Here is a 22,251-nt window from a genome sequence, read left to right as displayed (position 1 = left end):
CAGTCTCTCCGGTTCTTATTTTGTGAATCCACTTTCTAAGTACTTAAGCATTGATTTAATATTACTCAGTATAGTTCAACTACCAGTTTTTATACAAATTACATCCCTCCTCTTTTATAGCATTCAACAATGAAGAGAGAGTCCACGTAAAATCTTCAACACTAGCTGAACAAAATAGGTCATACAACTCAGCAGAAAAATGCATATAACTTACTGCCTGTTCTTTCACATCTGCAACCTACATGGCCTTCAGATTCATTACTTCAGAAAACTGTATAAAATTTATTGTGAAAACATGGAAATTGAATTGGAATGACATACAAAACTCATATCGGAAGAACTGAAAATAAGTCAGTAAAAACTACAGGTTTTGTAGTTTAAGTTTTGCAAGGAATCAGAAATTAGGGCATAATGGAGTTTTGTGAATAGTATTTCTAATTTTGCGTTTACATAGAAAAAAAATTATCTTTACCTTTCAAAATATTTCATCAATTTCATTGCACTGGGGCAACACAGATTGTCCCCTTTTTATACCACAAAACTGTTTTGTACTGTTGTGAAAGAACAGCAAACATAAAAATATGCATGTGAGTTTCTTTGCAGGATCTAGTAAACCAACTCCTGCCAAGCAAGAAAAGTGAGAAAAGCCATCTCCTGTATACCCTAAACAGATTCCTTTATTCCATTAAGGAAGCATACTTAACTGTTTCAATTAACTTTAAAGGTTCAGAGAAATCATCTTCTAATGTTTAACAAAGAGTGGATGTCCTTTAAAACATTAAAGCCATGTGAAAATCAAAACAAACAAGGTTATGTGACATAAAGAGGAGTTTATTTAGGAAGTACTCCAGAACTGCAAAACCTCCATACTGGGATTTTCCAAGTATCAAATTACTTACCCCCTTCTCAAAATGCATCACTCCGTAAAGAAATTTCAACCTCATCACGTGCACCAATACAGCTTATAACTTAGGAGCTAGAGCATTATCTCTTCAAAAGGAAACAGTATATGTAAAGGACAATAAAATAGAGTCCAAGATTTTATCTACCATCCTATTATACAGAAGTCTACCAGCTCTGCCTCTTTATTAGTATGAATGAAGAAGCCTAGTTACAATAAAAACATGCATATAGAGATGTGTCACCAAAAAATTATGCAAATAAATCAGTGAAAGGATGTGAACACAATCCTGCAGTATTTTCATTAGCACAATTCCCAAAGAAGGCACAGAGTTCTGCACCACTTTGGACAACCATCCTGTAATATGTCACCTTATTTACCGTATATTGTATTGTTCAATGTGGAAAATTGATTTTTTTTTCATTATAAAAGTAAAAATAAGCTTCAGCTTACCTCCATCAGAAACAGTTGCTGACTGCAATAAGAAAGAGAAAAATAAGTGTTACTTAAGTTTCATGGTATTAGAAATCTCCGAGCTTCACATAGTATTTGAAATGTTAGCTACTTTTATCATCTTACTAACAACAGATAACACAAGAGAGGAAAATCTAAAGAAACCAACTGTTACTTTCTCATAGATGTTTCCTCCCAACCATGAAATTCATCCCAGGCCTTTTAACCACTGTCCTGGAATTTGATCTCACTAGTATTTATTGCACAAAGTACTTCCTGCTGTGAATAGACACACTGCTTTCAGCAGTCCTTCTTAGATGAATAGTGTCAATCAGTTGGTGTATGTGAGAAAGCAGGTATCTTAAAACTGAACTGCAAAGACTTGAAAACACCTCATTAACTTTATTTTGCTGCAGATGGGAATCAAAATTAAAATTCAATACTTTGTCAGTCAGGTGACTCTGAAAACTTGCCCTGCTGATCATTTCTGACTTCCACAGAGCCAAGACGTTAAGAGTGTTTCCAATAAGCCAGGCAAGAACTCCTCACCTCCTCTACTAGTACATCAAGTTTTCAAGGACAAATAGTCTTCTAGTGACATGGCAAAGTTTATGTGCTTATCTGCCCTAAACTTCTCATCTTTGATCTCAAATCACCTCAAGGCAGCTAATATTTCTACGCCACCATATAGGTGACCACTTCCCAAACATGCAACCCCAGCTGAGTGAAAGACTGGAAGGACAGCTCATTTTTTAATTGATTTCTAATGGCTATTAAAAATTACTATTTTCTATTTCACTGCAAGATCTTGCACTGTTGTTAACACTATCTGAAGAACATCACACGTTATGAACTGCTGTGTCCTCACACCGTTCACAGCAGCAGATCTACTATTTAATGCAAGTCTAAATTAGTTCCTATTGACATCATTCGTCTTGGGCTACTTCAAATGAACACAAATACATCTTTCATGGGTAAGATTAAAAAAATGAGGGCTCTTCTTTAACTGCACTAAAATGAATGCTTCTGAATCTGTGAAGCATATTAATATATTCAAAAGTGTAGACAGGCCTCTCACTATTTTTAATAGCACTGTTTCAGGTATCAAAAAAGTGTTTCTGCTTTGGGTACAGTTCTTCAGTGAGGCTTTGGACATCTTTCCTACTACTTTGCATGTAAGTCTAGTAAGCATACTATGCATTCAGAAGCTGTAACTTAATTCATGTTTGTAATTTAGAAAATCTAATTTACATTACTGAAATCTGTATTATAAATATGATTGTTTCTAATTTCTTATTCACATACTGTACAGGGCAGCTGATGAATAAACAATCTCAATGTCATTACTCAAACAATGAAAAGAAGGATGACTCAAAGTCAAGTAATAGTATCAGTTTGCACATTAGATAGAAAAAAAGTAAAAATACTTTCAAACTATGTACATTTTAGGAATGGTCATTTACTTTTGCGGTTGGCATGAATCTGTTCAAATATCAACTCCTTGTTGAAAGTTATGAAGTAAAAAGGATTGTCATGATGTAAAAAGTTACACTACTTTTTTCAAAAACTGGGAAGTTAACAATTATAAAATATCATTTTTAAAGGAAAAACAATGTGATTTCATAGAAAAGTTCAAACACTACACTAATAGTACCTCTTAATTAAGTTCTATGGACAATGAGATACAGTTTTACCTCAATCCATTCGGCATAACTTAATACAGTGAGCTCTCTACACACCATGGGTTGGGTTTGTGTGTTTGTGTTGAATGCTGTAGCTAATATGCATCACATTACATGTATCAACATCTTAAAATCTCTCCTTGCAAGGTCTAAGTAATTATCACTTTTAAACCTTTTTTAAAAGTTGTACCCTTACGAAGAAAAGAACTTAGTATCAAAATATCAACCACCTACTTCTGTGCTATTTAGATATTTCAAATACTACACTTCTGTAGATTACAGAATAATTTAAGAACATTTCTTTAAATTCATCTATGTAACTGATTTAAATCTACTTAATTCAACAAAACAGCGAGAAACTAAAGCTTGCAATTACTCTGTAAGAATTCACAGTACTATGTTCACAACATGTTTGTGAGTACTTAGAAAGCTTAGAACTATAAACCTGTCAGAAACTGCATGCAATCCATAATTAGACAAAGCAGTTTCTGTTCTAAACTCTTCAGCTGAAACTTGTCTAGATTTGTCCAAAGGTATAAGTTGCAAGACCAGATTTTTTTAAATACTATGATGATCTCATTTTAAAAATTCACCGTGTGTTGGGGGCTGTTTTTGTTCTTCAGTGCTCACGCTTAACCACCACTGGAGGCTCTTCAGGACAAAATCTGAGCTACTATGCATATAATGTCTGATTATTTGATGAAATTTAACACCACATACATACTAATAACTATCTCTTAAAAACTATATGTATTAAAAAGCTATAAAATCAAACAGATCCTGTGTGTAGCCATTTCTGAAAGAAAAGAAAGGGCAGGGTATGACCGCATGCAAGTTAGGGCTAATGTGAATGCTAAAGGAAAAGTATTTTAGTATTTCATTCCAAATGAAAGGACATGTATCTATTCATTTTATGAATGTACATGTGAACTATAACCAAGAGATAAAATCTAATTGCATTCCATGATCAAATCTTTCACAACCAGGTAAGTACTGAAATTAATTCTTCAAATTACCCTGACTTCCATATTGGCTTAGGAAAGGGCCCATGGTAGATGTCTGATGGTAACAAATTACCAAAATTTAAAAAATAAACCTAGTTTAGGAAGACTAAAATGTCTTCAAGTGTATCTCTTCATGGGGACTTTGCTTGCTCATCTAGCTGGATTAGCAGCTGAGGCATACAGGCACACACACAGCCTGCAAGACTGGAGGATGCAACTCTCTCCCTCCAGACTTCAGGGCAAGATCATAATCCCTGTGATCCCAGTGAGGAGCTCAGTGTCAGGGCCAGCAAGATGAACAGCGGCTTCCCAGTTATCAAACACCCTAAAAGATGTCTCAGGTCTCTGTAAACTGGCAAATGCACCGGCATATATTAGATAGCATAAAGTTCTGTTTAAGAGAAAACATGATAATTTCTCTTTGTATCATCTCTTTGCTAGGCAGAAAAACCAGAAGGGCCCATGAGTTTTTTGATGTTGTGTTCAGAATCTGCTTGCAACAAATCTGAAAAAGTATTAGCTTACAATAATTAGCAACAAGAAAACTACTTTGTGAGTACATTAATTCATCTTCCAGAATAGAAATAGACAACATAGTATCTTGCACCAACAACATGGTACAAAAGGAGATAGAACACAAAGGAGAATAATTCATAAGGTTGAACCACCCTGTATCTTCTAGCTTTCATGGTCTATAACCTGCTACATGTGTACACCACTGCACGAAACCAGTCTGATGACATATTTCAGTTGACAGAAACTCTTATCCAGAAAATCCACTTAGTTCCCTTTTATAGAGACCAGGTCCCAAGAAAGTAACTAAGTACTGTCAGTCTGCCATAACAACATCACACCGAAAAACCAAAGAATACCCTACCTATATCCCAGATATTACACAGAGCAAATAAATCCATGTGTACAGAATGCCCAGATAACACAAAACAAAAATATCCTTTTTCTCCACCTCAAGATTTGTCATTCAAGTCAAAGTCATGCTCAAGTACTTGAGTAGAACAAAAGGAAATATGCGGACACTGGGAGGCGTGACACATACTAGGAAATGCCAGGCCTTAGCAATAAATGAAGCAACATGAAATCATCTGTGCTAATCGAATGTGGGCGAGTGCCTTCCTGAGGCAAAAAAAGACTTATCTATTTCCAACTCCTTCTGAGATGTGGAGGGATAAAATCTATTAGGAGAGTGAAGACGTATTCCTTTCTCCTAGCCTAAGAGTGACAAAATCACAAAATAAACAGAAACACCTATTTATTTCCTGGGCATCCAAGAAGATACAGAGAAAAAGGGATTCAAAATGACCTTTCTCTGTGCCCTTTTAAAAGTACAGTTCCTTCTAACACAGGCATCGACCTTTTGCTGCATGCAAAGGATTCTCCAACTGCTGCCTTCAGAATCTGTTAGACTCGCCTAGCACAATATTATACTACACACACTCTTTTACAAAAGCCCCTCTAATTAAGCCTTTCCCCTTGGAATAGCATACCTCGCTTCCCCAGCCTTCTAAACTGATTCTCCCATATGATTTCAACATACAGAGTAAGTTTGGGAAACTTGTGTTCTTTAAGGGATGAAGCACTGAGCATTTACAGACTGAATACAAATAGCCAACTTTCAAACATTCTGACATTTAGCTCAGGGAAAGCCTATCATTCAGTCAACTGTCTGCTTCCATCCTGCTGTGTTCAAACTCCTTATTAAATCACCTGAAGCAACTTCTCCTTTTGCCAAGGTATGAATTGTGAGCAAGTCCCTAGATCTTCAGTTACATTACTCCAGGACTTACATTACATGCACGTACTTTTATCCTTTTAAATACATTGCAGCATGAGCATTGTACAAATGCCATGAACTCAGATGATCTCTGGGAGGGAGATCATGTCTCAAAATATGATAGGCACTGTTCTAACATTTTAAATAAAAAATAAAGCCATAAGACTTCTAAACTATTGCTAGATTTTCCTCCTAATAAATGTTCTCAGATGTACTTCTCACCAAAATCTTAGAGTAATATTATTTTATCCTCATTTCAAAATACTATTGTGATTAATTTCATGACTTAGAATTCTATGAGAAGGGTGCCCTTTCAGAATGCCACTTCAAGGAGGGCTATTACATAATTTGCCTTTTCAATTCTCTACCACTAAAGAAGTGCATTTATAAGAATTAAGACAAAAGTATTATAGATGGAAGAATTCACAAGTTAAGAAGAAATACAGTACAACTACTGCACAAGAATTTTGCTGAATACATTCTTCTCTGAAGGTTACAGGTTTTGTCAAATATTTGAGTCTATAAAAACAATATATGAACTGTAAACAATGAGACATTTCGAATTCCTTTAAGAAATAAATGTTCAACTTTCTAACCAAAACAAAACCAACCTTATCACTTATAAACGTAGTGCTTTAAATGCCAAAAACATTCCTAAAATGATCTTGAGAGACATATACAACACACATACAGTTTCACCTAAAGATATAATATTGATATAATGGTACAGTGAGCATATACACAATACACTGCACAGAACTGAAAGACAGGCACAGATTATAAATATACTGATTTTTTTTAGCTTCACATATATTGGGCACACTTCATAAATACATCTCAAAATCTGACTGCTGGTTGGTACAATAAGCTTCCCTTTTCTCTGATAATGAAACACAATGTCTGCATTTACAAAGGAATTTTAACTAAATTACTTTAAAGTTAAAAAGCTTAAAGACTAAGCAAAAAGCATTCTGAAGCTGATAAGATTCTTCTCCGATTTCTTGCCAATAACAATAGCCTCTTCTAATTTCTCACTGCAACGATGCCTTGCTTTAGCTAAATATAATTCGTATCACTTACCCGCTCTTCATAAGAAACGGCAGTTATTTTTCCTAACAGTACTTTTCCTAAATTCATCTTCACTTAATAAGGAAAAAACATTTCCTCAACACAGCAGCTTCTCAAAGATTAAACTAAAAAATTCAGTCCTGTTCCATGCCTGTACATGCCAGTAAAGTTTAAAGGCATTTCATATGAAGTTCTATTTTACTCCCTTTATGTTACCCATAGCAACAGGCCAATGCAGGAAGCTGTGGTTCGTCAGGGATTCAGATTAGATCTCAATTATCTCTCACAAGAAAATCTAGATCATTTTATATAAATCATTCCAATCATATCTTAAAACGTCTCCTATTACAAATCAGGAAAATAAAATGACGACGAATTGTGTGATAGTCCTGTATCCGATAAAACTGATTTCCAAGACAGTTTTCAGGAAAACATTAGTTAATCACCCTAACATTAGTTATAGAAATATTTACATAGTAAACCACTATTTTCAGAGGTTTACATAATGCAAGCCAGAATAAAGTAAGACCTCAAACGGTCTATTCTGCTTAACTTTCCAGTGGTTATCACTAGAAATTGCTTGTAAAAATCCACAGCACAAGGAAACCTGGCATATTTGGCTAAAGCCAGGAGCAGCCCGTTGTCACTAAAGACAAAATTCTCCTTCCAGAAACCAAGTGATATTCTCCCTTCCTTCCTTGCTTCCTGAGCCTGTGCTCAACTGATGTTAATGCAGTTCTGTGCACAGCCCCTTAGGAACAGAGAGCAAAATAGGCTACTTGTAATGCAAGAGGGAAGTGCTATTAACTTGCCTGTGACAGCAGTGTCTTCAAAAGACTGTATATGGAAAGTATAAGATTTCATGAAGTTTACTGCTATTCACAAGTAAGTAGCAATAGCATCTAAACCATTCATTGCTGTTATTACTTTTAAGCAATCAGAATACAATTTTCTGCTAAAAATAAACACCAGAATTGCAAACTGGGAATTATTAGTGGGCATTTTTATGCTAGAGGGATCTCCTTGAAGCCAAGGTGGACTTAATAGTAGCAGCTTAGGAAAGAGGAAACTTCTCCCTTTCTCAGTGCAGCACTTCCATACAGTTCCTAGGTTGAACCCCTAATATAAAATCAGCCCTAAGAAGAAGGCATATATTACTCTGAACTTGTATAGAGAGAAACGAGGCAAAAGAGCCAAGAACTTTTACTCCAGATCTCACATTAACACCGGTTTGCAAAAGACAGTCCAAGTCTGCACACATTCCTACTTTTGGGCTTAGGATGAAGAGAGTTAACAGAAAAATTCAATCTTCTCAATTTAATTTGGAGTGATCAGAGAAGAAATTTTAAGCTAATTGCATAAGCATACTTTAACAAGCATTCCAGAGACATAAGCAAATTGCTGCAGTGGACAAAGTTCATTTTATGATTGATGACTTGTTTGAGTAGGCACACCGCTGCACTTTTGAATGCTGTCTTCTACAAGTATATAATACAGTGAAGAAATACAATGGAAACAAATGGGTGGTTAGACAGGAAGGAGTGTGTTTTACAAATTATACCCTCCATTATTTTACGACTTAAGAAGCTAATACGCTGTGATATTTCCACAGAAGAACTCTGCAGAGAAGTAGTCAAAATATATAATTTTGTAAAGGAAAAATGCCAGAGCTGTTTATATACTGCATTTTGCTGGACACCAAACAAGTGGGATGCAGAATGTATTTTCACTGTCAATACCTTAACGAAACAGCAACACCATTACAAATATGCAGGTAACCAGGTGAATAATAATCCTTCCGTTGGGTAAGTGAAAAGCATAAATGGATCAGGAATGCCTAGAGAACTTCCCAGTGAACACCTCTTCGGGGTAACACAAAAAAGGACTCTTATCAATACTTTTTACTATTTGAGTGTTAACCTAAATCCACTAGGAATCAGCTAGAAAGACCAAATGTACTAGCAGAGTTTTAACAGGTGAAAATGTCCCCCATAAGAGCAAAAGAATGACTCGGAGGAAAAAACCCTCCTAAAAACGTAATGGGATTTAGCTGCAAGAGTAGCAGTTCAACGGAGCAACTGCAATGAACATTGTTAGGAACGCTGTGGGTGGGCAATGTTTTATACATTCTAGGCACATGTTCTTGGCATTATAAACCTAATAATCCTTTCATTTAAACAGACCTTTCGAGTTGTTGATTTTATTCCATTGAACTAAGCATTGCACATCCACATTTTTTCCATACAGTGACTCTACCAGCACCACAAACAAGCTCTACCAATTAGACAGTAGCAGTTAATGGTAATGGCTATGAAATGTCATGTGACTCTGAAAGGCCTTTAAAAACCTCACATCCCTCTACACTTTCGTTTTCACTAGTTATTTCGGCAGCTGCCAAATTCAAAATCTTGTGATTTTGTGTACCATATTTGCAAACCAGGCAGGCAACTCAAAGTTCAAAGGTCAAAAGCAGAAGGAACGTTAATTTGCAAAGTTATTAATGGGAAGTGTTAAAATGTAACACAACAGCTTTAAAAGCCTTGTTCAGATATACCAAAGATGACATTTGTAAACCCACATCCATCTGCTTATAGAAGCTAAACTGTGGAAAGGGGTAGAGACCCCAGATACTGCTGATCTGTTTTTCTCTTCTAGCCTCCCTCCACTTCCTGCTCATATTTTCTTTTCTACATTTGTTTTCAGAGCAGAAAAAAAAATGAAGAGAAAGACAGAATGACAGGAAGCCTGGATAAGTTTTAACTTGTCAAAAGATGAATAGGATCTCATCTATCCCTGACTCCTAAAGAAGAACACACACACCAAACCCACCAGGCAACTAGAAAGAGGCAATCCCTTTGACCAGCTCCCAGTCTCTCAGATTCCTACAGTAAAATTAACACTGGTAGAATGCACCATCAAAAACCTTGTGTCTCAACAAGTATTTCTTTTCTTATCCTGTATTAAAGAAAGTAACAACTGCTTGCATGAAAGCCAGAGAAAAAAAATATCTGTTAAGAGTGTGATTTATCTCACTGACCAGCAGCAGTATCAAAAAGCCCCACACAATTTAAGAAAACTTTGCTATAACATAAAATGGGAGGGGGGAATTTTCCTAATTCTCCAAATTTTATATAATCTGTCTAGCTATATTAGATATATTTTTGTCAATGATTTGTCAGCTACTCAATAATAAACAGATCCCATATATGCTACTGATTAAGAGGGAAGATTCTGTTATTTACAATGCTGCAGTTTCTTTCCATGTATTTTAAAGATAAGAGTCCTTCCTATTCCAGGGAGATTATAATGAAAAATGTTTTCAAGACAAACCATTTGAAATCTGCTTGTGTACAAATAACCGGAATACAAGCTTCCTTGTCAAACACGAAGAATTCCCATACAATAAATTCAGTGAAGGGAATGGAAGCAAACTGCTGTTCCGGGTGCCCCCTGCTGTCTGCCTGCACCTCTGAGAGTGATGGACGCATTTTAAAGTGACGTTCAGGAAGATTTGCCATCCATAAATCTACTCTAAAACCAAGCATTTGGCTTTTAAAGCAGTACTGTAAACTTTGAAAAACGCCTGATTGTAAACGGATAATAAAAAATACACCTTTTCCAAAATGTTTTTGAAATAATTACTATTTTTATCCTTCTGTTGATCAACATCTTAAGGCAAATGAATTTACTAATAAAAACATGCAGAAACAGTATAACTTGCACATCCAGATGGAAGGTGATTTGCAGCCCAATAGTAAATTAAAATCAAATTACATATGGGTAAGTCAAAGGTAACTGAAACACATTAAGCCACTTGTGAATTTCTTACTACTGCAGGCAGAACCTTTAAGAATCAATAGATTTGAAGGAAAGCAATGTAAAACTAAGCATAAAACCTACTAATGTTTAAGTAAACAATGCATATATGTCTTCCTGAGCCTTTCAACTGTTTCTTTCCCTTTTCATTTTAAAAAATGATAGTTTTGCTGCTATACTTGTAGCATTAAAGATGTTTATACTCGGAGGCATATACACATAAAGATAAGGACTATAATGCAAAAAACTGATAATACAGCCAGTACCTTTACTTAAAAAATATGCGTTTTCTGAGCAACAAAAAGCTAAAACTCATCTGAAGTTTTGTATAAAAAATTTCGTATTTTGTACTTTTCATCTATTTTCAGTTATTTTAATAACTCCTACCCTCTGGATTTGGGTTTATTGGATAAAAATCCAGCTGGAGGAAAATTAAAAAATCACCGCAACTGCACAACATAGGAAACACTGTAACAATTAAAAGGTTAACATAGCTATAACATGACACTCTTGCTTTACAGAAATACGTGCACGTGTAGTGAAAATTAAGTGAAAGATTAATAAGAATCTTCGTTAGAGGAGTATCTGTATATCTACTATACTCACTCCACATTTAAAAACAATACAGTGCTAAAGAAAGATCTAAAACATGTCTATAAAAATGGTGTGTTAATTTAATAATAAAGCTTATATAGAAAGTCAACTTAAATACTTATACTTACAAACTTTGTCTCTTTAAAACCTCATTGAATCCTTAGAAGCATTATTTATCACATTTCACTGCAAGATCTCTTAGCTCAGAAGACCACTCATTAAACCATATTCCTGTTTTCTGTTCGCTTTAGACAAACAAAACTTTATACTTACAGACACTTGACTATCAGTAAAAGTTTTCTCCATGTATAAATAGTTTAACAGCTCATTGTTAAGAAACAGTCCCTTCAACTTTGTTATTACGTTCTTTCTGAACACATATTTACTTCTTCCAGAGTCCAGTAAAAAATGAGGCTTCTCTGTCTGTTGCCCTATCAACACCTCTCCCATTCTCCTCCCTCCCCAGCATATTCTCCGCCCTCAATACTGGTTCTGTATCTTCTCATCAAAAGGAACAGGCAGCTTTTAAAATGGTGTTTAGGCAGGTCCTGTGTAACAATAAAGCTTCTGTGAAGACAACAGCATGCTGCTGAGGAATCTGCTAATGCAAAATGCATTTGCTAAGGGCCTACAGGACTCTGTCTTAAACGTTTGTCCAAACTTGTTTTAAGCACTGAGTCAACATCGTTTACTCCTCAAAAGTATTCTGTTTCTTAATACATTCCCCTTTGATGAGTATATTAGGTCATCAATCCGTATTAAAAATACTTACAATATAAACTAAAAATATCTTTAAAAAAATTGTTAAAACTTGTAAGACTCACAGCGAATTTCTTTCAGTTTCTGGCATGCAGGTACGTGTCTCGGTATGATTACAATCACATGCATGCATATTGTGCAATCTACCTCATCCTACCAAAACGCTCCGCGTTCCTTTGAGTAAGCAGGGCATTGGCATTTACAAGGATTGCATTCCAAGTGAAACATGATTCTCCTAATTTTGAGTACCACACCTACCCTCCAGACAGAGCACCAAAAGCTGTCTATTTTCAGAAAGAAACACACACACTTTCTGCCCAGCAAATAATGCTTAAATACCATCCTTGTGCAGTTCCTCCGTCCAAATGGAAGTAGAGTTTTTACTGTAGAGTAAGAAGAACAGATGAAATGTTCTGATGATTTAATACTGCAGAAGCTCCATAAGTGACTTTGTTTTTTAAACTTCTCTGGACTGATAAATCCATGAAAATTAAATGGTAACAACTCGTAGCCAAAATCACAGCGTTTAAAGCATAGATATGGGGTTGGAAACAATCTGTGCAGAGCTACAGTGCTATCATTTTTGCCATATGTATTCTGTGTTTATATCCTAGAAATACCAATTCAGTTCATTCAATAACTCCTTAATTCATTCCCTAACACTGACCAGGTCTCTCTCCTTACCCCCCATTAACACACGACACAACAAAAAGACATACCAGGTAACAGGAAGAGCAGCCAAGGGAGGGCAGGAACAGCGAGCCATGAAACCAGTCACCCAGTTCCTCATTGCCATCAGGGAATCGCATGGGCACGCCGTGTTGCAGCAGAAGCTCTAACCCAGAAAGCTGCAGATGCCCTCTCCCTCCAACAGCTCAAGCATGAACAGTAAATGCACTCAGAGCCCACGGCAGTTACACTGCATTATGAGGTATTATGGTCTGTGAGCCCTTTACTTTACAAGCAAACTAGTTTACACCAAGTGGAAGGTAACTGAGCTTCCTGTGCTGAGAGGATGATCCATAATCCCACAGTTAAAGAGAAGCTATGTCCATCCTTGACTCTAAGAATATAATCAGTTCAGAGCATGGGTTTATCAAACCCAGTATTAAGTTTCCAGCAGTGGCCACACATGGATGTCTACCTACGAGTAGCACAGGGCAACATATAGGACATTTCCCTGATTACATTCTCCCAGACTCCAGGTATTTTTAGTTCAGATCTGAACCCGGCATGGCTTGTCTCCTTAATGATCCCCAGTGGCTCTCTTTTCCAAATACCTGTCCACTTTCCCCCCAGGACATGCAAATTCCTTGCATCCACAGCACTCAGGGCTGAGGTGTCCCACAGACCGACTCACTTCCGGCATGAACAATCGCGTTCCTCTGCTGTTTGTTTTGCTCCTGGCTCCAGCTACCTTTAATTAATGGGGTGACTTCTTATCCCAAAGGAGACAGGGAGAAGTCAATCCCAACTCCTTTTCCATGCCACCCATGATTTTGTACTCTTTCTGACACCTTTCTGAACATTTTCTACTTCTAATATATCATAATATATTTGAAATAAAGAAAGCAGGTGTGGGCAAATCAGAGATGTTTACAATGGAGTCATTATGGGTTTTTTTACCTCTATTCCTTCCCTAGTTATTCATAACGCAGGATTTTGTTTCACTGATACTGTACTAAGCTGATGTTTTCATGCAACTCTCCCTTATAACTCAAAAGACCTCCCTTATGAGAAGAAGCAACTCAGAGACATACCTATCATTTGATATAGGAAGCTAGGGTTATTTTGCCTCATTTGCATTGTTTTACATTTCTCTGCATAGATTTTCATCTGCCATTTTGTTGTCCAGTCATTCAGTCTTAAAAGAGCAGCCTGCTCTCATCTTCAGAGAATGTTGTTGTCCTTATTACCTTGAGTAACTTCACCTCACTGCTCACCTTCTTGGGAGGAGCCTTAAAAGATGCTCTTGAAGGAACAAGTGTAACATAAGGAACTAAAGCGAGGGCCAGCCTCAAATGGCAAATAATGGTGTGTTTCAGTAACAGACCCCAGTGCAGTAAGCTCCTATTCTGCCTTAATGTCATGTGCCTCATGAATTAGACCCAGAAGAGCAAACAGTTTCAGTTAAAAGAGAGTAAGCCCAATTTTAAAAGAATGCTGGGTACCAAAGGTTACAGAGAAAGACGCTCCTGAGACATTGCCCACCTACCAGAAGTCCCAGCTCTGTGAGTATTGACTGTTTTGTCACTATACAAGGAAACCAGAACCAAAAGGCTAAAGCCAAAAGCAAGGTCTGATACTTATATTGCTGAATTAAGGGATATGACCCCTCTGCAGCTTCAGGTAGTTACTTTAACTTGTTCACCATGGCTGATCCTTGCAGTTCCACAAAAGTGGCTGCAGCAGAGATGTTGACAACTTAAGAATTCACCTGTATCCATTTAATCACACATCTTAAGAATGGCAGTACTGCTGCTGACAAGAAGTAATGCCTGCTGCCTGAAGATTTATGCAGAATACAAGTTCATATCTAGTCCCCGAAAACATATACTGTGCCTCTTGTTCTATGACAGAAATCAGCTTGCGTTGGAGAGCCAAGCCCAGAGGCTATAACGCTTGGACAGCACTTGAGTGGCAGGGTCAGACAATGTACTGACTGCTTCCTCAGGAAAAAATTTCTCCATACAATGCCAACTGTCTTTTCACAAAGGGGGACTGAATTCCCTATGGAATCCATCCTAGGCAATGCTGTTGGCTGCTTCTCAGGCACCAAAGTAAGGGATGAGCTCTGCCATATGCACCTCACAAAGAAAGCAGAGACCAGATCCAGCTCTCAGCACATTCTCTGACTACTCCACATTTTATATGCGTATTTGCATGGCAGATTTCTCCAGAACCTGAAATAAAGAAAATAACCCAAAGGCAGAATAAAAGACTAAACAGTAAAATTATCAAAGTATGGTCATTTTACCAAATGCAATAACAGAAAACAAATCCCGTTATTCTCAAGGTTTAGAAAAAAACCCACACACTTTAACATTCTGGATTGTATCTAGAAATAAGTATCTCCAATTCACAATAGATTGCACACAACTGTACTCATCTGTTGACCAAACTACCTTCATCAGATACTTTATAAATCAATGTGAAAAGCATAAGAATTTTCCAGGATAAAGCCTACAAGTGCAGGGAAGACTTAGGAACATATATTGGTAATCTCTTAAAAATTATGGTACCATACAGAATAACAGCAAAGGCCTAACATTATTGCTACTGCCCAGTCTGTAGAAAAAATACATGTATACTGCTAGCATTTTGTTTCATTCTTTAGGGAGTAACAATGGATATAACTAAAGTATCTGGTAAGATCACACATGCCAAAGTAAAAGCCTGAAGATCCTCTACAGTATGCTGAAGAGTTTGAAATTCTTAATAGAGCAGCCTAGAGAACCAAATGTGGATAAAATATGCTGTTGGAAGTCTTTAAGTCGTACTAAGAATGATGACACCAAATAAAAATTTCTAAGGGATAACACAGGCACCATCCAGAATGAGATGATAACCCACAGACATAGTGGCTGCATCTGTATTAGTCATATAAATAGCACCATAAGCTTCTGTTGTAGTTCCAAAGACAGCCATTATTTTCTGGTCCTTATCATACCACCAAGCTCTCCGAATTTCCTATCAATCAAGTTGTTTGCATCCAAACTGCCTGCTGGGCACAGTGATGCTAGCTATTAGGGCCAACCTCTAAACCAGGACAAAGCCACATAAATGACAACTCTAAAAGTATGACAGTACAACCATTGCAATCCCCTGCCTCATCCATGTCCTGACACTGTTTCACTTACCAGCACAGAAGGCAAACAACTCCAGGAGGACTGTAACAGCCAAAGGTCTGAACAGAGCAGAATGCCTGGCAGAAGCCACTGGATTCTTTCAAAACCTTATACTTATCAGCTGCATGACCACATATGCTACAGTAATTCAAGGTAAAGAAATCAATGTTTATTGTCATAACTCACTTTCATTATTTAAAGCTAGATATTGTAGTTTAAAAGGGCTTGAGCTATTATAGGAAGTGGCTATAAAATCATTAGGCACGTATCTTACACTTTGCACTGTCCAAAAAGGTGACCCCTGATGGCACACTCTAAGAAGAAGGATCTGTCATTCACGGCTACTGCACCCACCAACACCAGACAAGTTCTAGCAAAAGGAAAACAGAAACAAAGTCTCTAGACTGTGGTCACAGATCCATAGGGCATCCAAATCAGCAGTGACAGGAATTCAACTTGAGAATATCCATATAGGAGACAGGAGTAGCCCTTTAACACCCCTATTATTAGCGTGCTAGAAATACAGAGCTACCTTTTGCATACAGAAACGGAGATCTCATTCTTGCACACAGTTTTATTTCACACTTGGCCTTTTCAACATGTTCATGAAAGCAAACAGCAAAACTGTCAATTGATCAGTTACATCTTAGATAAAAAATAGAACAAGATACATGCAAAAGACCCAATGCTTAAAGGTAGGACATGGTAGAACCTGGGTGTACTGGAAGCCCATGGCAAATTATCATGGCTTAAAAAAAGCAATGAAAACTAAGACAAAATTCATGCTTTTAAATTCACAATTATAAGCTGAGAATGAGCAGGCCTCCTGATTTAAATCACATAATTATAGTGGCCAGTGGTGGCCTTATGGCTGTGGAGACGATCTAAGAACATGAGCAAAGCAAGCTCTGCAGGGAGAGTTAAATACATAAATAGTTTTTATCAGACCAACCAGGGTCAGAAAAGTTAGGAGCATGTTTAGCTCTTCTTATCAGATTCTCCCAGTGTACTAGTTGGTCTAATGCAAGCTATTATCTCCCTGTGTAAGCTTTGTCTGATTATTTAAATCAGTCAAACAAAGACAGGTACCTACTTAAAAACACATTATTAAGTCAAATGAGCATTTAGGGGGTTTTGCCACCCACAGATGCCAAAGCTAATATCCAGCAGAGACATGTCATTCATTAGTATAAAACCCTCATACCAAAGAGATGTGTTGTGTGCTTTCAATTAGCAGATGAAATGTAAAAAAAAAAGTTGCTTCAGTGAAATTAAAAAAAAAAGGAAAAAAAAAATAAATCAAGCATTATCATCTGTAATAACAGCTAATAACACTACATTATTAATGGCATTATTAAGATAGAATATTCTACCAGAAGTCCTCACACTAATTTTTAAAAGGAATATGTGATACACTCCAACTTTGAAAACAGTACCAAACTCTACAAATTTTCTCCAACAAATGTTCTTCTTCATACAGGATATAACTTTAAGGTTTCCAAAACAGGGTGAAGACAAGAAGAAAAGCATCAACAGCCATCTCTTTTGTCCTGGTATTTAGTTAAAAGAATTAAATGGTCTTTAACTTTAAAAAGATCCCTACATCGAAAGAGTATTTAACAATATTCAAAGACTGTGACACTTGTTTGCCGAAGATATTATGTCTCTCAAGATGCTATTTTGCCTTATTTTTAAGCACAGAGTAATACCAAATGCACAAGTGCCACAAAGATTTTCAGGAAAAACTGCAGCTTTGAATGTTCTCCTTGTGAAGGAGGAACCTAAATTTGTTGACTTTGTGGGAATACTGCAAAGGTCCCCTATTTTTACAGACCTCAAGAGAAATTAAAATATGAACAGAATGACCTATAGTTGAAAGTGTTCGGGAATCTGGTTTCAAAATTATTAAAGAGTAAAAGGCTTATTCTGTTTAATGTAATTTTTTTACAAAGGCAATGTCCTAGTCTCTACAGTCTCACAAATTCACCTTTAATGCGTTTATAAATCCATAAATAATGTCTTGCCCAGATAGAATAATGCAAGAGGAGAGCATTGGCACTTAACCTAGAGGGAATAAAAGTAGGAAGAAAGATAGGATCATGCCCAGAAACTTAAAAAATCCTAAATCATGGCAAGTTTCAACTTAAGCTACACCTTGCAAATATGAACCAGCAAACATACTATAAAGTAAAACTGGTGGAAATCACAGAATTTCAATGTAGCTGTTAATGGACACTATTTCGTAACAACAAACGAGCCACATGCGAAAATGTACTACTACACAGAAAACAGGAATCTGTTGTTAATGAAACCAGATTTCTTGTGATCTAATAAAAAGTTTTAAATGCATTTCTTGTGAAAACAACATAATTAAGGTATATACTAGACATGCTGATTTTCTGAATGTAATTCCAACTTACAAGATAGACATATTCAGCCCTGGTGTGAAAAAGCACAACTTCCACAGCTCAGAAATAAAATTGCATGTTTTATGAGACATTTTCTTTACCATTGTCATAGTATAACTGCACCCATTGACTTTGCACTCTCATCCTATTTCAATCAATGCAATTTTAAAATAATCTTGTATACAGGTTCTATTAGTAAAAACAGTACCTAGAGGTTAAGCCTACAAACTTGTCTGTTTTCTTTTATGTATAATACAGCTTCTGCAGGTAAGAGGAAAATGCTTAAGGTGAAGGCAACAATCATCAGAGCTAATTCTAACCTGATAAGAATATTGTCTGGGAATGTATAGCCAGCCATAATCTAACAGTTTAAAAGAAAAATCAAATGTTTTCTTTCGATCATTTGTTTTATTTATTAAAATAATATATATTAATATGCTTTATTCTTGCATAGATTAAATAAAACGAAACTGCAAAGAAATCACGCCACCTTATGGCAGAAAACAGCAGAACCGACGGCTGGTATTTCACACACCACGGCTCCCAGAATGAGAAGAGGAAGTTCATACTTTCACAAAAAAATCCAAATACAGCCTTCTTCAGACCAGTAAGCAAATGAAAAGTGTTCAGCATATGCCCATAAAAGAAACTGCACGGAACCTACTTATACTGCTCAATTTAGAAGACTAAGTTAGATGCCAGCAGGAATCAAACCCACAAGCTAAGACAAGCATATTAATTTCCCAAGTTCACGCTTGGGTTAGTACTTTATCCATTCTGCTAAGATAACTAGGAAGAACACAAAAGCAAACAAGTAGCCTATATAATACGCTCATAATCATTATTCCAAAGGTGGAGTCTCTAAGAATTTCCTGGTATTGTTATTTCTTCTTCCAGCAACTCTAAATAGATGGCCTGAAATAATCTAAACATGTACTAACAACATTGTGTTCTAGTACACTTAGTATAACAGTACTTGGGGGAAAGTGCTGCAGTAGCAATGTTAAAGTTAGAACCAAAATCAAAGCACCTTAAAACTATTTTACTTTGATTTGTGGAGTTTTTTTAATTCTTCTCTGGATTGATATTTCGCCTGGTGGCTAGGATATCAGTCCCTTATGGCATGCAGAGGGAAAAAAGGAGACTTCAAAGTCAAAAGAAGCTACTGACAGAGAGCAGTCCACACCCAAATAGTTACATGTAGTAAGGGCAATCATCCAAATAGAGATTTTAATACAAATTGCTTCTTGTCCGATTCGCATCCTGACTTAGAATGTAAGTTTCCCCATCCAAAGTAACAGCTTTAAGAACTAGGACACTGCAAAACAGAGAGAGCCTCTCAATCCCTCTTGTTCATGCTATTCAATTTATATACATTGCTGAATACTAACTAAAACATAATGGAGAAAAATTGACTTTTTAGGCCAGTAACTATAACACATCTTTGAAATTAATGGAAAATATCAAGTCCTTATTATAATGAATATTTATATATGTAAAACAGCTCCAACAACAGAAATTAAATTATATCCTTGGTATTTAAAACACTTTCTCAAATATGAGATGCGCACATAAATCTGTATGAAATTTTAATCTGGAAGAACATGGTATGAACTGATTTTCCTATTGCACATGAATTACTAGCACTAGGCTATTAGATATTCTGAGAGGATTCTCTCCTACTGTGATCAGAAATTCTGTCAAAACTAGTAATATATAGTAACAAGCTTTTTTAATTTAGAAGAATCACCATTTTCTGATTAAGAAAGATGTAGCTAGACAGGTAGGTCCCAAACAGCTTTATCCAGAGGATCTTGCTCTGTTAAAGTTATGCACTTACTGCACTGAAGTTATGAGTGCAAAGAAATGACAAAGTATTTTCCATGACTAGAAAAAAAGCAAGACACTTAAAAGCTTCAGACAAGAAGATAGACCACAATGAAAAACATTCCTTAAAACATGAGAAATAAGTAATTACAGTTCCTACCTGCATTCCCTAAGCACGCCAGAAGCTCCTTCCATATATTGTCTTCCCTAAAAATTCAGTGCCCTGAGCTCCCCTTTAGTTCAGTGTCAGTGAAATGCCGTTCTTCCTACATTTTCCCACAGCAGGAAACTCAGAATATCTCCTTCTTCCCTCCACCCATCACAAACACTTTTTAAACACCTCCTTCCCATGTAGAGGGCTTACTGTGCCACATTCCCTCCCATGCTGAAGAGAGGTATAATCTGTACTACATGGTTCCTATGCCAAGAGCTCTGCATATATTTTTGTTTCTCCCCAGCCACAAACCTCCTTTCAAGATAAGCGTGACAAAGGGGTAAGGGTAAAATTCCTCCATTCACCTTCACATCACTACAGGTCAGGTTTTTCCAAGGAAGCACACCGGAGAAGAAGATATAAAGAAGCCATATTCTTACAGCTGGTTGAACAAGGCTCTTAGCAGAACAGCTTTTTAAATTCAGACGGCTTTTCATTCCTTGTTTTTACCAAAATTGACAAGGTTTGGCCACTAAGGCTAAGGCATCAGCTGATGTTATACCAGATGTGAAATAGCATCATTATATTACATCAGAGGCCAAAAATCACCATAACCAATGACCAACATCAAATAGATTAGGAATTCCCTTTTATTAACTGCTGACATATAAGAAGGACAAACATATTTAAGTATTTTTAAAAACTTTTCCATACTCAGTAGATAACATTCTTAGGAAGTTATATGAAAAGCCTGGTCCAAAAAAAAATTTAACCCCCCAAAATTACCTCAATGCAATGATCATCAGCTGAATGAAAAACTTAGAACATAGAATCATAGAATAGAATCATAGAATAGTCAGGGTTGGAAAGGACCTTAAGATCATCTAGTTCCAACCCCCCTGCCCTGCCGTGGGCAGGGACACCTTACGCTAAATCATATCACCCAAGGCCTCGTCCAACCTGGTCTTGGACACTGCCAGGGATGGAGCATTCACAACCTCCCTGGGCAACCCATTCCAGTGCCTCACCACCCTTACAGGAAAGAATTTCCTTCTTATATCCAACCTAAACTTCCCCTGTTTAAGTTGTAACCCATTACCCCTTGTCCTATCACTACAGTCCCTAATGAAGAGTCCCTCCCCAGCATCCCTATAGGCCCCTTTCAGACACTGGAAGGCTGCTATGAGGTCTCCACGCAGCCTTCTCTTCTCCAGGCTGAACAGCCCCAACTTCCTCAGCCTCTCTTCATACGGGAGGTGCTCCAGTCCCCTGATCATCCTCGTGGCCCTCCTCTGGACTTGTTCCAACAGTTCCATGTCCTTTTTATGTTGAGGACACCAGAACTGCACACAATACTCCAGGTGAGGTCTCACAAGAGCAGAGTAGAGGGGCAGGATCACCTCCTTCAACCTGCTGGTCACGGTCCTTTTGAAGCAGCCCAGGATACGGGTGGCTTTCTGGGCTGCAAGCACACACTGAAGCCGGCTCATGTTCATTTTCTCATCAACCAACACCCCCAAGTCCTCCTCCACAGGGCTGCTCTGAATCTCTTCTCTGCCCAACCTGTCGCTGTGCCTGGGATTGCTCCCACCCAGGTGTAGGACGTTGCACTTGGCATGGTTAAACTTCATGAGGTTGGCATCAGCCCACCTCACAAGTGTGTCGAAGTCCCTCTGGATGGCATTCCTTCCCTCCAGGGTTATCAACCGAACCACACAGCTTGGTGTCATCAGCAAACTTGCTGAGGGCGCACTCAACCCCACTGTCCATGTCAGTGACAAAGAAGATTTTCCCCTTCTTGAAAATGGGGTTATATTTCCCTTTTTCCAGTCATCGGGAACTTCACCTGACTGCCATGATTTCTCAAGTATGATGGCCAGCGGCTTCACAACTCCATTCACCAGCTCCTTCAGGACCCACGGATGGATCTCATCAGGACTCACGGACT

At 37.2% G+C, this 22,251-nt stretch overlaps 1 protein-coding gene across 8 annotated transcripts in view; it reads right to left on the bottom strand.

Moving 5' to 3' along the window:
- RGS12 (regulator of G protein signaling 12) overlaps positions 1-22,251 on the bottom strand; it is an 89,196-nt gene that overhangs the window by 41,643 nt on the left and 25,302 nt on the right. For 5 of the 8 annotated variants that reach the window (XM_057426835.1, XM_057426834.1, XM_057426836.1 and 2 more), the window contains exon 4: positions 1,355-1,376. In XM_057426835.1, the coding sequence (XP_057282818.1) occupies positions 1,355-1,376 (22 nt within the window). Of the gene's footprint in view, positions 1-1,354; positions 1,377-6,909; positions 7,662-11,580; positions 11,733-20,309; positions 20,685-22,251 lie in introns of those variants that run through there. The other 3 variants (XM_057426839.1, XM_057426837.1, XM_057426838.1) reach the window with 3 other exon arrangements.

This window comes from Pezoporus wallicus, unplaced genomic scaffold, assembly GCF_028554395.1.
Source record: "Pezoporus wallicus isolate ANWC-B61680 ecotype Strahan unplaced genomic scaffold, APGP_CSIRO_Pwel_v1 scaffold_13239, whole genome shotgun sequence".
NCBI classification, from domain to species: Eukaryota; Metazoa; Chordata; class Aves; order Psittaciformes; family Psittacidae; genus Pezoporus; species Pezoporus wallicus.
This window is presented reverse-complemented; position numbering and strand designations above follow the sequence as displayed.